Source organism: Amia ocellicauda, chromosome 9 (genome assembly GCF_036373705.1).
Source record: "Amia ocellicauda isolate fAmiCal2 chromosome 9, fAmiCal2.hap1, whole genome shotgun sequence".
NCBI lineage: Eukaryota > Metazoa > Chordata > Actinopteri > Amiiformes > Amiidae > Amia > Amia ocellicauda.
Genome location: NC_089858.1, coordinates 41,704,524 through 41,717,157, shown reverse-complemented (window position 1 = coordinate 41,717,157; position 12,634 = coordinate 41,704,524). Strand labels below are relative to the sequence as shown.

Genomic DNA, 12,634 nt, shown 5'->3' with positions numbered 1-12,634 from the left:
AGGAATCTTGTTCAAGGGTACAACAGCAGTGCCCCCACCTGGGATTGAACCCACAACCCTGTTCTATCTATCCCTTTTTAGATCTTATAAATGTAACAGGTTTGTCTGCTTGATTGACAACAGATGTTATCTTCAGAATGCCAAAAAGGCATTCCATAATGCCATAGTTTAGTCATTGACTGGACTCACACAGCTAATGGAGGTGTCCCTGACTACTTCTCTTGACCAGCTGACGTCTGGAGAGGTCACAAATGAAGCTGCTTGCAGGCAGATAGTCTCCTGAGGCAGCGTCCTTCCGTCACACTGTCAGGATGAGACAGATACACAGCTCGCATCATTAGAAATGTCACATGTAGTTTGCTGTGGGGAGTTTGCAGTCAGACCCTTGACTCAAACCACCGTCTCAGGCACACCTCCAAGCAACCGATGCGCAGAGTGACCAACCCCTCTTCCAAGTTGGAACACTCTTCCAAGTTCAGAGAGGACCGATGTCACCGTAACAAGCTCATACACCTTGAGCCCTAGGACACCTACTAGCGGAGGAAAAATAAGGAAGCAAGAGAAAGGCTAGACTCACCACAAGGATTTTGGAGCCAATTAACAGACCCCAGCGGCTGAGTTCCTTCAGGGCTGCCTCGTTGCTCTTGATGTTTTGAAGAAGCTGCTTTAAAGAGTTTGTGTGTTGCTCAGCACTCACATTGATATGCATGGTCAGGTCCTACCAGAAAACAAAATATATGTATATGTCTTCAATCGTTTTGTCTGTGTGGTGTAGGTTGAAGACAATTACCCATATGCAGAGTTCTCTCAGTGTGAAACAATTAGATGAATTAGAGCTGGTATTACTTATGGATGTTTTCTCCCCTTTTTTAAATGGGGCTCTTACCTTGAACAAAGATAAGTATTTTGTGACTAAATGTTCTTCTGCAGAATAAATAAATACATAAAAGGCTATTTTGGGGAGAACAAATTAAATATATAAATACTTTAGTGTTTTAGTGGAAGGAAAGCTCAACATTGTATTTGAGTTACCCTTTAGTTTCAAAATATGTCTTTTATTAACTAATGTATGTTTTCTGTTCAAAACAAATTCCACACCCAGTTCCACTTAAGTGTTCAAAGCACAAATGTTCACAGGGTAAGTCTGCATATACTATTTATCAGTGCTGCAAAACCATCAACCCCGATCCAGTAAGATTTGTCAGTCACCCTAAATAGCAGATTTTCAAAATTGTGAACACATGGAAGTTGTTAAATCAATTAAGCAAACAACTTGCTCAATTAAGAAAGCTCTGGACATTGAGGACTGAAAAGGGCAGTTAAATTTCTTTATACAAAAATACCTTAAACTTAATTTATCAAATCACCTTCCAGGTGTCAAAAAATGTATGATTAAAGGTTACCTTAACCTAAAGGGGAGGGATCTCAAGGAAGGTTTGGCAGCACTGCTATATGCTCTCCCCACCCCTGACCAAAAAAAAAAAAAAAAAAAATCAAAAAAATCAAAAACAAAGTGTATATGCTCTCATTCACTACAACCCCCCCCACCACCACCACCACCACCACCATCTTACCTTCATGGCTCGAAAGTCTTTTCTCATCTTGTCAGGGATCCCTGTCATGAAGGACAGCTCAGGAAGGAGCAAGATCTCTCCAGTAATAATCTGCAGACAAAACCTGCTCTATAAACAAATCCACTTTCCAAGCAAGTACTTATTTACTTTTTAAAAAGCTGCAGCGCAGGTGGCAAAATAAAGTGAACGGATGACATGGTGCAGGAAAACCAGTAGGTGGCAGTCTTTCCTGATAAAAATCCAAACTCATGAGAAAGAATGGAAAGATAAAAGTGAAGTTAAATTATTTACAGGCTTTCAAAATGAAAATGGGCACACTGAGATCTTTGAGGATTTTAACAATTAAAAACTAACCCTGTTCACTAGACAACAATTTCAATCTGTTTGATTCTGCATTATTTCAGAAGTGTTATTACGTAAAGAGGAAGTTTAAACAAATGCAGTGAGTGAGAAGCCCAAGTGTGTTCACCTTTCCTCCAGGCTTGGACCTTTCTTTAGGGTAATGGACAAGAAGTGGCTGATCCAGCTCCTTGATGGAGATGCCATAGTTTTTGCTGTTGGAGAGGATGAGGATGTTTATCATCTGGAGAGGATGCATGTAGCTGTCTTACTCAGTAAGGTGTTGCTACCAGCCATATTTAACATACTGTGAAATACTGAAATAAACCACTTAAACAAAACAGTGGCCAGCAACTTAGGTCTGTCTGATTGTTCCCATCACCATGTTAGTTCAAGAGAAGGTCCTTACATTTACAGGATACATTTTGAATTATAATGACTGACTGAGTGACAGGAAGTGTATCTGTGGAGGATAAACAACCTCGAGCAAAAAAGACATTTGGAATTAGGAATGTTGTGTTAGTGGTATACGTTTATTATATTTCTTTCTTCAATTAAATTAAACAATTAAGACGTGTGTATGTATATATACAGTTGTATGCAAATGTTTGGGCACCCCTGGCCAAATTACATGTTTTGTTGATTTTCTAAATGAAAAGAAGTTTAAAACCTCAAAGGACCTGCAGGAAGGGTTTAGCTGTCACGGGTGTAGTGGTGCACCAGTCCACTGTGCAGTGTTGCTTGCACAAACATGATCTGCATGGAAAAGTCCTAATAAGGAAACCTTACCTGCGATCTAATCACAAAATTCAAAGTTTCAAGTATGCAACACAAAACTTAGTGCTGTGGCCTGATGAAGTAAAAATTGAACTCTTTGGCCACAAATCACTGAAAGTACATTAGGAGAAAAAAGGAGAAATATTTGAAGGAAAGAACACCTTGCCACCTGTTAAGCATGGTGGTGGATCTATTATGCTTTGGGTTTGTGTGGCAACCAGTGGCACAGGAAATATTGTGCGGGTAAAGGGAAGAATTAATTCTACTAAGTATCAACAAATCCTAGAAGCTAATGTCCCACAGTCAGTGAAGAAACTGAAGCTGAAAAGAGATATTAAAACAAGACAATGATCCAAAACGTACCTCAAAAATCAACCATGAACTATTTCAAGTAATGAAAGATTAAGGTCTTGAATTGGCCTTCATAGTCCCAGACTTGAATATTACAAAACATCTGTGAGTAGATCTCAAACATGCAGTGTATGCAAGACAACCATGAATAGAAAGACAGTTAGCCATGTACAAGAAATGTTTGGAAACTGATTTTTGCCTAAGGGGGACCAAGTACTGACTGATAGGGTTCCCAAACTTATGTACATGCCATATTTATGGTTATTTTTATATTTTTTCAATCTATTAAATTCAGCAAATAAATAGTAACTGTTTTCAAATTTGCAGAAATATGTCACATGTGTGTATAGTGTGTTCACTGCAGAGGCTGCATTAACTTCTTTTTATTTAGAAAAACAACAAAACATGTAACTTGGCCAGGGGTGCCCAAACTTTTGCATACAACTGTGTATATGTATATGAATACGTATATGAATACATTAGTTGCAGTAATGGGCTGAAGACTGCATGTTCTTTTGTTGATTTGTAAAAAAATATTTTAAAATATTTTTGTTCTGAATCTCTTCAGTACCTTTTCTCACAGAAGACTGTCTCAAGTCAAAGACAAGTCAAAACTTCAGGTGTACTGCTGCAGAGAAAACTATTGTCAAAGGGGAAATTTGAAACAGTTGGGTGGAAAACATCCCAGGAATCTCAGAGAATACCTGTAGTACTCAATGAAAGTGGTCTTAGACCCATCTGTCAGGGTGAAGGTGTCTTTAGGGGACTTGGTCCAGTCGATTTTGTCCACTCGGTAAGTACGGTTATTGTAGCGGGTGATCACAATGTTGCCAACCAGTTCTTTGGTACATTCATCCTGAAAACTCTCCCTGCTCTGCTGGTAAATAACATTCCTGGCAAGCAAATAATAAATACATTAATAGATATATACATAGCCAAGGTTTTTGTGTTCTGCTTGATTAATTTCTAAAGAGACTCTTAAGATTAGTCAGAGATAGCATTTTCATATTCTTTTCTAATGTTCTCTCCTAGCTCAAGTATGAATAACCAAGATAGACCGGCATTATATCAAAGGGAATATAGAAATACAATAAAATACTGGCAAAAAAAAAAAAATAGCTATATATATCTATCTCTATATATATCTATCTATATATATATATATATATATATATATATATATATATATATATATATATATATATATATAGAGAGAGAGATATATCTATCTATCTATCTATATATATATATATATATATATATATATATATATATATATATATATATATATATATATATATCTCTCTCTATATATATATATATATATATATATATATATATATATATATAAAAACACATGTTGGAGTATACTATGTTTGCTCAACCTTAACAGCTTTCCTGCATCTTGAATTACTTTTAATGTGTTTAATAAATAGAAATAAGTATCAGCCCTTTTGAGGCAGGAAGACTTGAGAGCAGATATAGTTACCAAGTATTCAAGGGGAAGATCTATATACAGACGGGTAACAAATTTAAGGAAAAACCAACAAAGTGTCTCAGTAAGGTGTTGGGCCACCACAAGCTGCCAGAACAGCTTCAATGCACCATGGCATAGATTCTATGAGTCTCTGGAACTCTACTGGAGGGATGGAACACCATTTTTCCAAAAGATATTCCCTAATTTGGTGTTTTGATGATGGTGGTGGTGAGCGCTGTCTAACATGTCGTTCCAAAAGGTGTTCAACTGGGTTGAGATCTGCTGAATATGAAGGCCATAGCACAAGCTTCACATCATTTTCACACTCGGCAAACCATTCAGTGACCCCTCATGCCCTGTGGATGGGGGCATGGTCATCCTGGAAGAGACCACTCCCATCAGGATAGAAATGTTTCACCATAGGATAAAGGTGATCCTTCCCTCTACGGAGACAAGTGGACCCAAACCATGCCAGGAAAATGCCCCCCACAGCATAATGGAGCCTCTGGACCCCCTCACTGTAGGCGTCAAGCAGTCAGGCCTGTACCATTCTCTTGATGTACGCCACACATGCACTTGACCACCTGTCGTAAACATTAGACAGCTGAGCAGTCTTTGTGACTGAAGCTACTGCCATTCGTGCCCCAATAATGGCCCCTCTTTCAAAGTCACTTAGATCCTTTCCTCTTGCCATCTTGATCCAAAATCGAGGTCAACTGGGCCAGCTCAGCATTTTTATACATGCCACAGAGCATGATAGGATGTTAACTGCTTAATTGTATCATGCAGTACACCTCTTTGGAGGCATTTGCATTCGCTATGTCCCTCCACTCATTTATTCAGGTTTCTCCTTTAAGTTGTTATGCATCTGTATATACATTTATAAAATAAAAACATAACCCACATGATGTCCAGAACAGAGTCATTCCGAAGCACTTTGTGGGAGACGTCCACTGATAAGTATAGCCCACCATCGGTGCGCTTCATACAGGAGGCAAAACCCGGCCACACTTGTAACCTGCAACAAATACAGATCTGACTACTGCGTGTACAGAAAATTAAAAGGATGATGCTCTTGAAGTAAAAAGGCCACAGTATAGAAGTTGGAAACAGGTGGAGTGAGTGACAGAACAGCCTTTAAAAAAAAAAAAAGAAGAACAGACCTTTGCTGTGGAAAGCCAAAGGAGTTACGTTAAGTTGGGTATACAGTCAGTATAGCACAGGGCAAAAGATTATTATGGGCCCTGAGAAGAGCCTGTTCAACTCCAAATCTGTCTGTGGCTGGTATTTGGTAAGTTAGTTTCTAATCATAAGGTTTAAAGAAAATCAATTTAAGGTTCACAACTGTTTTGGAAGCAAATTATATACATTCAAAATAGTGCTCATCATATTTTTAACAATTTTGTCACTTCAGTTATCACAAGGACAAAAGTAAGTTTTACAGTAACATTTTGCAGTTTCTTATTGAGTGGCAGGTGCCTTGGACAAAGAAAGGCATCTGTCACAGCATGGACATTCATTGTCAAATTTCCAAGCCTGTCAGAACTGTATTTAAACACTTTGCGACAACAAATTCACAAGATTTCTCTGCTAGGTACTTGAGCACACGTACCTGTGCTTTCCCAGAATTACTGCGCTCGTGGGGTCATAGTGATTTCGGCCAACAAGTTTGAGTCCCAGTATTTTCATTACCCTTGAATACAGGAAACTCACATTGAAGGATACAGCTTAAACTTTCTTTAACACTGTATTATTTAAAGACAATATTACCACTAGTTTGATTTCCAGAAGAAGAAGAAGAAGAAGAAACAAAAGTGGTATGTAGGTACATTAAAACAAGCCCGCCAATAAGAAGTTAAAATATTTAAAAGATAATTCTGTTTTGCCTGTGAGTCAGAATGAAACCGAGATGAACTACTCTACAATTTATGCAACAAATCTCATTGAAAGCTCTGCACTTGTGAAAATAATTAAACTGATTCACTGAGAAGACATTTCTACACATTGCAAAACTGCTTTTAATTAGAAGAGCACATTGCATTTGTTTGCATAACTAGAATAATGACTATATACAATGTGACTGTATAGATTTTTAGTAAAATATATTTCAGTTGAGCTTCAGTTTACATAGTAAATGGGTTGTACTGAATATACTTTCTTACTCTGAAATTCCATGTGAGGTTCAATAAACACATGAAGCAAAATATGTGGGTTAGACAACAGGGTTTTAGTGTGGGAGTTGACAGCTAAAGCTTTTGTTCACACTGCCTGTTGCATGTTTGGGTAAAATCAGACATGCTAACGTTTCATGCTGATTGAAAGAAGAAAAAAAAATAATAATAATAATAATCTCCAATCAGCAGCTTTATACAAAAGCCTGCAGAAATCTATAGTGGAAAATCAAATCAAAAGTTAAAATTCAGGGTCAGACTATAGGCCGAGAGATCCGAGGGACCATATTTTGCATCTCAGCTGTCAAACTGTAGTAAGAGGTTACTACAGTCGAATTGCTGGGCATAGGAAAGGTCAGATTAACCACAGACATTGTAGACTACACTTTAATCAGCAATTCTGTTGGGGTATTCCCCAATTTCAGTGTTTCTGCCAAATGCAGGTTAGACTGACACGGTTGGAAGAGAAATATCCAACGTTTATATATTACATTTCAAATGTCTCACATACTGGAATGACAATTCTCTTCCTTAGGTATCCATTTAAAGTAATGAAGCTTAGACTCACACATGGCTCAAACCAGCATGTTGCATTATCCTGAATCCTAATTTGAGATGAAGAGGCGTTGATCTTATTTATTTGTGTGTAGCTCCTTGATAGGTTGTGCCATATGCATTTATCTTATATCAAATGAAAGAAAATGTGTTCCCTTTCATATTATAAAGGGTTAATCAGCCGAGAGTAAAAAAACAAACACGAGCATATCCAATTTGTTGCAAGCCCTGTAGACTCACATGGCCAAATTTCACAAGCCTGCAACTCAGGCTAGGAAGACCCTACATATGTGAGTCTGCCATCTGCCCCATTATTAAGGTGATCCAAAAATAAAGGGGCAGAATGTAAAGGGTTAACATTGAATACATGTGTATGTCTACATATCTTTGTAGGCGACCCTAAATCTAGAACACCCAATTTGTTTTAACAAATACATTAAATAACATTGTGTGAGTGTTCTTTAAAAAAAAGTCTAACTCCTCCCCCACTGCTAGTCTAGGACATTTAAAATACATACGAATCAAACATTACATGGTGTGTGACAAAACCTAACGGCTAACATACAACTGAGTTAAGGATAAAGTAGTGTTGGGCTGTGCAACAAAATGAGTGTCAGATATTCTGACCAGAGTCAGAGTCTCATTAGGGTAACTCACAGTGGCTGCTGCTCTCCCTCTGATTATAGTTAATGTCTTTACATATTTTACCACAAATGCCACATTGTTGAAAGAAAAGCTGGGAACAACAGGCATCTTTCACGTGTACATTCAGAGCTGGAAGTGCTCTCTAATCAAAACTTATATTTTTAAAGTGGAACAAGAAGGCCAAAAGGGATTAATTGAATAAAAACATTGTTATTATTTATTATATGGCTGAAGTCCTCATCTAAGACTTACAGGACTTTCAAGCACTAAAATTCAATGTGATATATAGCTCTGGAAATTAAGAGACCACTGCATTTTTTTTTTAAATCAGCATCTCTACATGTATGGCAGCCATTCCATTCCATTCATATTTTTACTTGTAATTTGGGGAAAATGTTGTCAGTAGTTAATAGAACAAAACAAAAATGTTAATTTTACCCAAACACATAACTATAAACAGTAAAACCAGAGAAACTGATAATTTTGCAGTGGTCTCTTAATTTTTTCCAGAGCTGTATATAACATTATATAATTGTATAATATACAACATTGTGCAGGGTCACTACAAACAATACAGAGAAATGGAAAAACACCAACTAAGCTTTAATCTTTGTAATTTTAGGTTTCTAAAAATCATAAATTAAATTCAACCTCAGATTTGAATCTTAAAAACAAGGAATTGGCCATGGTGACTCGACTACAAGTTTGCCTCAAGGACATAATGTATAATTAAAGTGCCTTTGGTTTAATGATTGTAAAACGCAAAACACTGATTTCCAGCAATGAATAATGGTACTTCAAAAAGAGACTCCTTCAAAACAGAAGCTAAAAGCAATTATAAAAAAAAAAAAAAAACAATACCTATTAGAATTTCTGAGGTTGAAAGCAGTCTTTAGAACATATCAGCAATTGCAGCAGAACGAGTAACATGGGCACAATGTTGAATACAGGCACAACGGCAGCTCTTTATGATCTGCTATCATATTTTGTCTCACTTAATTTAACTTAAATAAGTGTTTCGTTTTGGATTAAATGTAGAACTTTCATGTCTTCACTGAAATCTAGAAGGGGACTCCAGATTTTATCCAACAGAAAAAAAATCCTACTGCTATCCTTTACATGTAGGGCTTTCATTTTTCACAAAAAGCTTTGGGCCAGGGATGGGCACGAGTATTCAAAAGGACATTAGTATTCAATCACTTCCGAGAGTTGTTGAATCCTGGGAGATGAGGTGTAGGCGTAAAAAAATGAAACTTTTGTCTAAATTAAATATTAAAATAAGCTATCAGTGTTAGAGGTCGACTGATTTATCAGTGGGCCGATTAATCAGGGGCTGATAACAGCTTTCTGAGACTATCGGCAATCAGCAATAATGAACGCCAATAATGCACCAATAATTTCACGAAATATTTCTTCAAATCACCATAAAATCCTTTGTCAGACTTCAGACAAATAATAAATACATGTTTATGTGGCTTTACAGTCATTATTATAATTGATTTACAATTGTTTTTTTAACAGTTATGGTGCTTTACGTTTCTCTGGAAGCTTCTGACTCTGTGTGCCGTGGTGAAAAACACACACCCATAGAGAAACACTGGGCTCATAAACCAATAAATGTTTTACTAAAACCCTCATAACCATTAGAAAAGTGTTTTTTAAAGCTGTGCTGTATTTGAGTATGGTTTTAGTTAGTGTAAATTATTGTCATGACTGTATAGCATGGTATTGAAAGCATACTTTTACTGAAAAGTAAATTTGAAAAGCGATTTAAATTAATAACTAAAACAAAGCAATTACAACAATGTTTCCTGAAGATGTTGATTGGATATAATCAATCAAATTTTCTCCAAATGACAAGCAAGCTCAGAACGCAGAAGCTCAAGAAAATGAGTGTAAACACACACTTCTCAGAAAATGTTGGATAAAAGTGAAACTATACATCCATCCATCCATTTCAAATCCTACATCATGTTTTGGCTATGATTTGGATTGCAATACTTATAACATACACAGTAAATAAGATACACTTCTGAGGGCATTTTTAAATACATTGAAAAACAACAACAACGGAGCTCCCTCTTGGGAGAAAATACAAAGAAGGTGTGCTGTGGTATCTGGCACCAAGATGTTAGCAGTAGATCCTTTAAGTCCTGTAAGTTGCAAGGTTGGGCCTCCATGGAGCATTAACTTGTTTGTCCAGCACATCCCACAGATGCTTGATTGGATTGAGATCTGGGGATTTGGAGGCCAAGTCAACACCTTGAACTCGTGATTCATCAGACCAGGCCACCTTCTTCCATTGCTCCGTGGTCCAGTTCTGATGTTCACGTGCCCATTGTAGGCGCTTTCAACAGTGGACAGGGGTCAGCATGGGCACCCTGACTGGTTTGCGGCTACGCAGACCCATACGCAACAAACTGCGATGCACTGTGTGTTCTGAGACCTTTCTATCAGAACCAGCATTAACTTTTTCAGCAATTTGAGCTACAGTAACTCGTATGTTGGATCACTCCCCACGTGCATCAATGAGCCTTGGCTGCCCATGACCCTGTCGTCGGTTTACCGCTTTTCCTTCCTTGGACCATTTTTGATAGGTACTGACCACTGCAGACTGGGAATACCCCACAAGAGCTGCAGTTTTGGAGATGCTCTGACCCAGTCGTCTAACCATCACAATTTGGCCCTTGTCAAAGTCGCTCAGATCCTTACGCTTGCCCATTTTTCCTGCTTCTAACACATCAACTTTGAGGAAAAAATGTTCACTTGCTGCCTAATATATCCCACCCACTAACAGGTGCCACGATAACGAGATCATCAGTGTTATTCATGTCATAATGTTATGGTTGATCATTGTATAATTACAATTAATCTTAACCTAAAGTTTATTGTTCAAATGTAAAAATCCTACTTCCAGTGCATATGTCACAATTTCTCTATGACAGCCAAATCTGAGGAATCCATGCAAGAAAACTGTCCGTTTTGCATGCTAAAGTAAATATCAGCCGATATATCTGTTACACAAATTCTGCTTCCGTATTATTGGTATCGGACCCAAAAAAACAGTATCGGTCAATCTCTAATCCGTGTGACCCATGCTAAGGGTTATGACATTTGAAACCACTAGCACCAGCACCCGCTCTCATATACTCTCATATTTTTAACTAAATGTCCCTGTATCCCGAAAATCCTCTCAACCGGGACATTTAAACGATTTTTTTTAGCATTCCATTGTTTAGATTCTCTTAAAACCTTACAAATAGACAAGGCACGTTCTTATGTGATCGATCAAATGAAGAAGCAAATATTTTAATTATATTCTTAAATCCGAATTACTGGTAAATACATGTAATATGGTAATATGACTATAGATTGTTTTCTAAATGACAACATAAACAAAGGGCACTGAGAGTGTATGGGTGCCCACAGAGATATCCACTTGCCTGTGAAACCAACACGATGCTTACTGTAATTTATTAAGTTTATATGGAGGTTATCCAGGAAAAAATGCTAACACTGAATTTATGAAAAACAGTTTGAATAATTTATGGAGTGTTGAAGAGTGTTGAAGCTGTATTCATAATACTATATAAATGTATTAGCTGTTCTTAAGAATAAGTTCACAATCATTTAGATAAATAGGCTAAAACTGTATATTTCATACTGATATACTAACACACGACTAAACACAGGACTGATTTAAGCAACACAAATGTTCACTTTTAAGAATAATGCAATGCAGTTTAATTCTCCCTCAGACAAATAATAATGGATAATATCTAGGATACTAAACTTATTGTAAATATTGATCAGGAACATGATACAGGGAGAAGTAAACATTTGTTATTAAAAAAGAAAAGCAACTAAAATGGCAGTAAATACAATATTTTTAAGTGATTTGTTTGTTCATATTTTTTCAGTATGCCTCCCCCCACACTCTCAGTGGTAACAGTAGCAACCCACACCCCCCCGCTTTCGCACGGAACTGCCTTTTTGTTTTCTACGAATATTAAAAAAAAAATGGAATAATGAAAACATTTCAAACGCTCATCCCTTGGGCACCTTTGGAATGCTAGTATAAAAGTTCCTTCACACTCCAGTTGTGTGGGGGGGCTGTGATCCATCTCACCTTCGCAGCACCACATTGTAGAAAGGCAAACACAGGTCTGAGTTTGGTGGGAGGATTTTTGTCATCTGAATCTTGATGTCAATCTCTTGGTTGTCAGTGCGTCTCTCACTTTTTAGGTGAATGACCTGCAATGACAGGTCTCTCAAAGTGTGAGATTGCTCTCCATTCATATTAATTTGGTTTATTTTCTGGACGCTAACAATAAAGAATTGCAAAATGCAAAATGCAATGTCAGACACAGCACTCAGGATGTGGCCCCCTGAAATGTGACCAACTTAAAATAAGCAATTTGAGTTGTGGTAGCTGATATCCCCTGCCCTTCTACTCCAGCTCTGACTAAGCGATTTTGCTGAACGTTGTGGTGTATATCAATGACCATGCATGATTCTTTTTTTCGCTACACATTTTTAGTTGAGCGAGACATTCGACACCGTGGAGTGGGAGCATGATGTGCAAGAACTGACAGGTCTGCTTTGTCTATGCTTCCTCAAACAATTCAGGGCATCTTTACAAAGGAAATATCCCATCCTCATTCTACTTTTCAGAATATATAATTAAACCAACCATTAATTGCATATAACTGCAGATCTAACAGAAGCAAGTTAATATATCCAGG

At 37.3% G+C, this 12,634-nt stretch overlaps 1 protein-coding gene across 1 annotated transcript in view; it reads right to left on the bottom strand.

Moving 5' to 3' along the window:
* The window catches only part of piwil2 (piwi-like RNA-mediated gene silencing 2), a 39,803-nt gene that overhangs the window by 20,151 nt on the left and 7,018 nt on the right, over positions 1 to 12,634 (bottom strand). Inside the window, exons 8-15 of the mRNA XM_066714515.1 lie at positions 12,019 to 12,143; positions 6,131 to 6,211; positions 5,423 to 5,536; positions 3,746 to 3,934; positions 2,044 to 2,128; positions 1,575 to 1,664; positions 578 to 718; positions 190 to 303 (exon numbers count right to left, since the gene is read on the bottom strand). Coding sequence (XP_066570612.1) covers positions 190 to 303; positions 578 to 718; positions 1,575 to 1,664; positions 2,044 to 2,128; positions 3,746 to 3,934; positions 5,423 to 5,536; positions 6,131 to 6,211; positions 12,019 to 12,143 — 939 coding nt within the window. The remainder of the gene's footprint in view (positions 1 to 189; positions 304 to 577; positions 719 to 1,574; positions 1,665 to 2,043; positions 2,129 to 3,745; positions 3,935 to 5,422; positions 5,537 to 6,130; positions 6,212 to 12,018; positions 12,144 to 12,634) is intronic.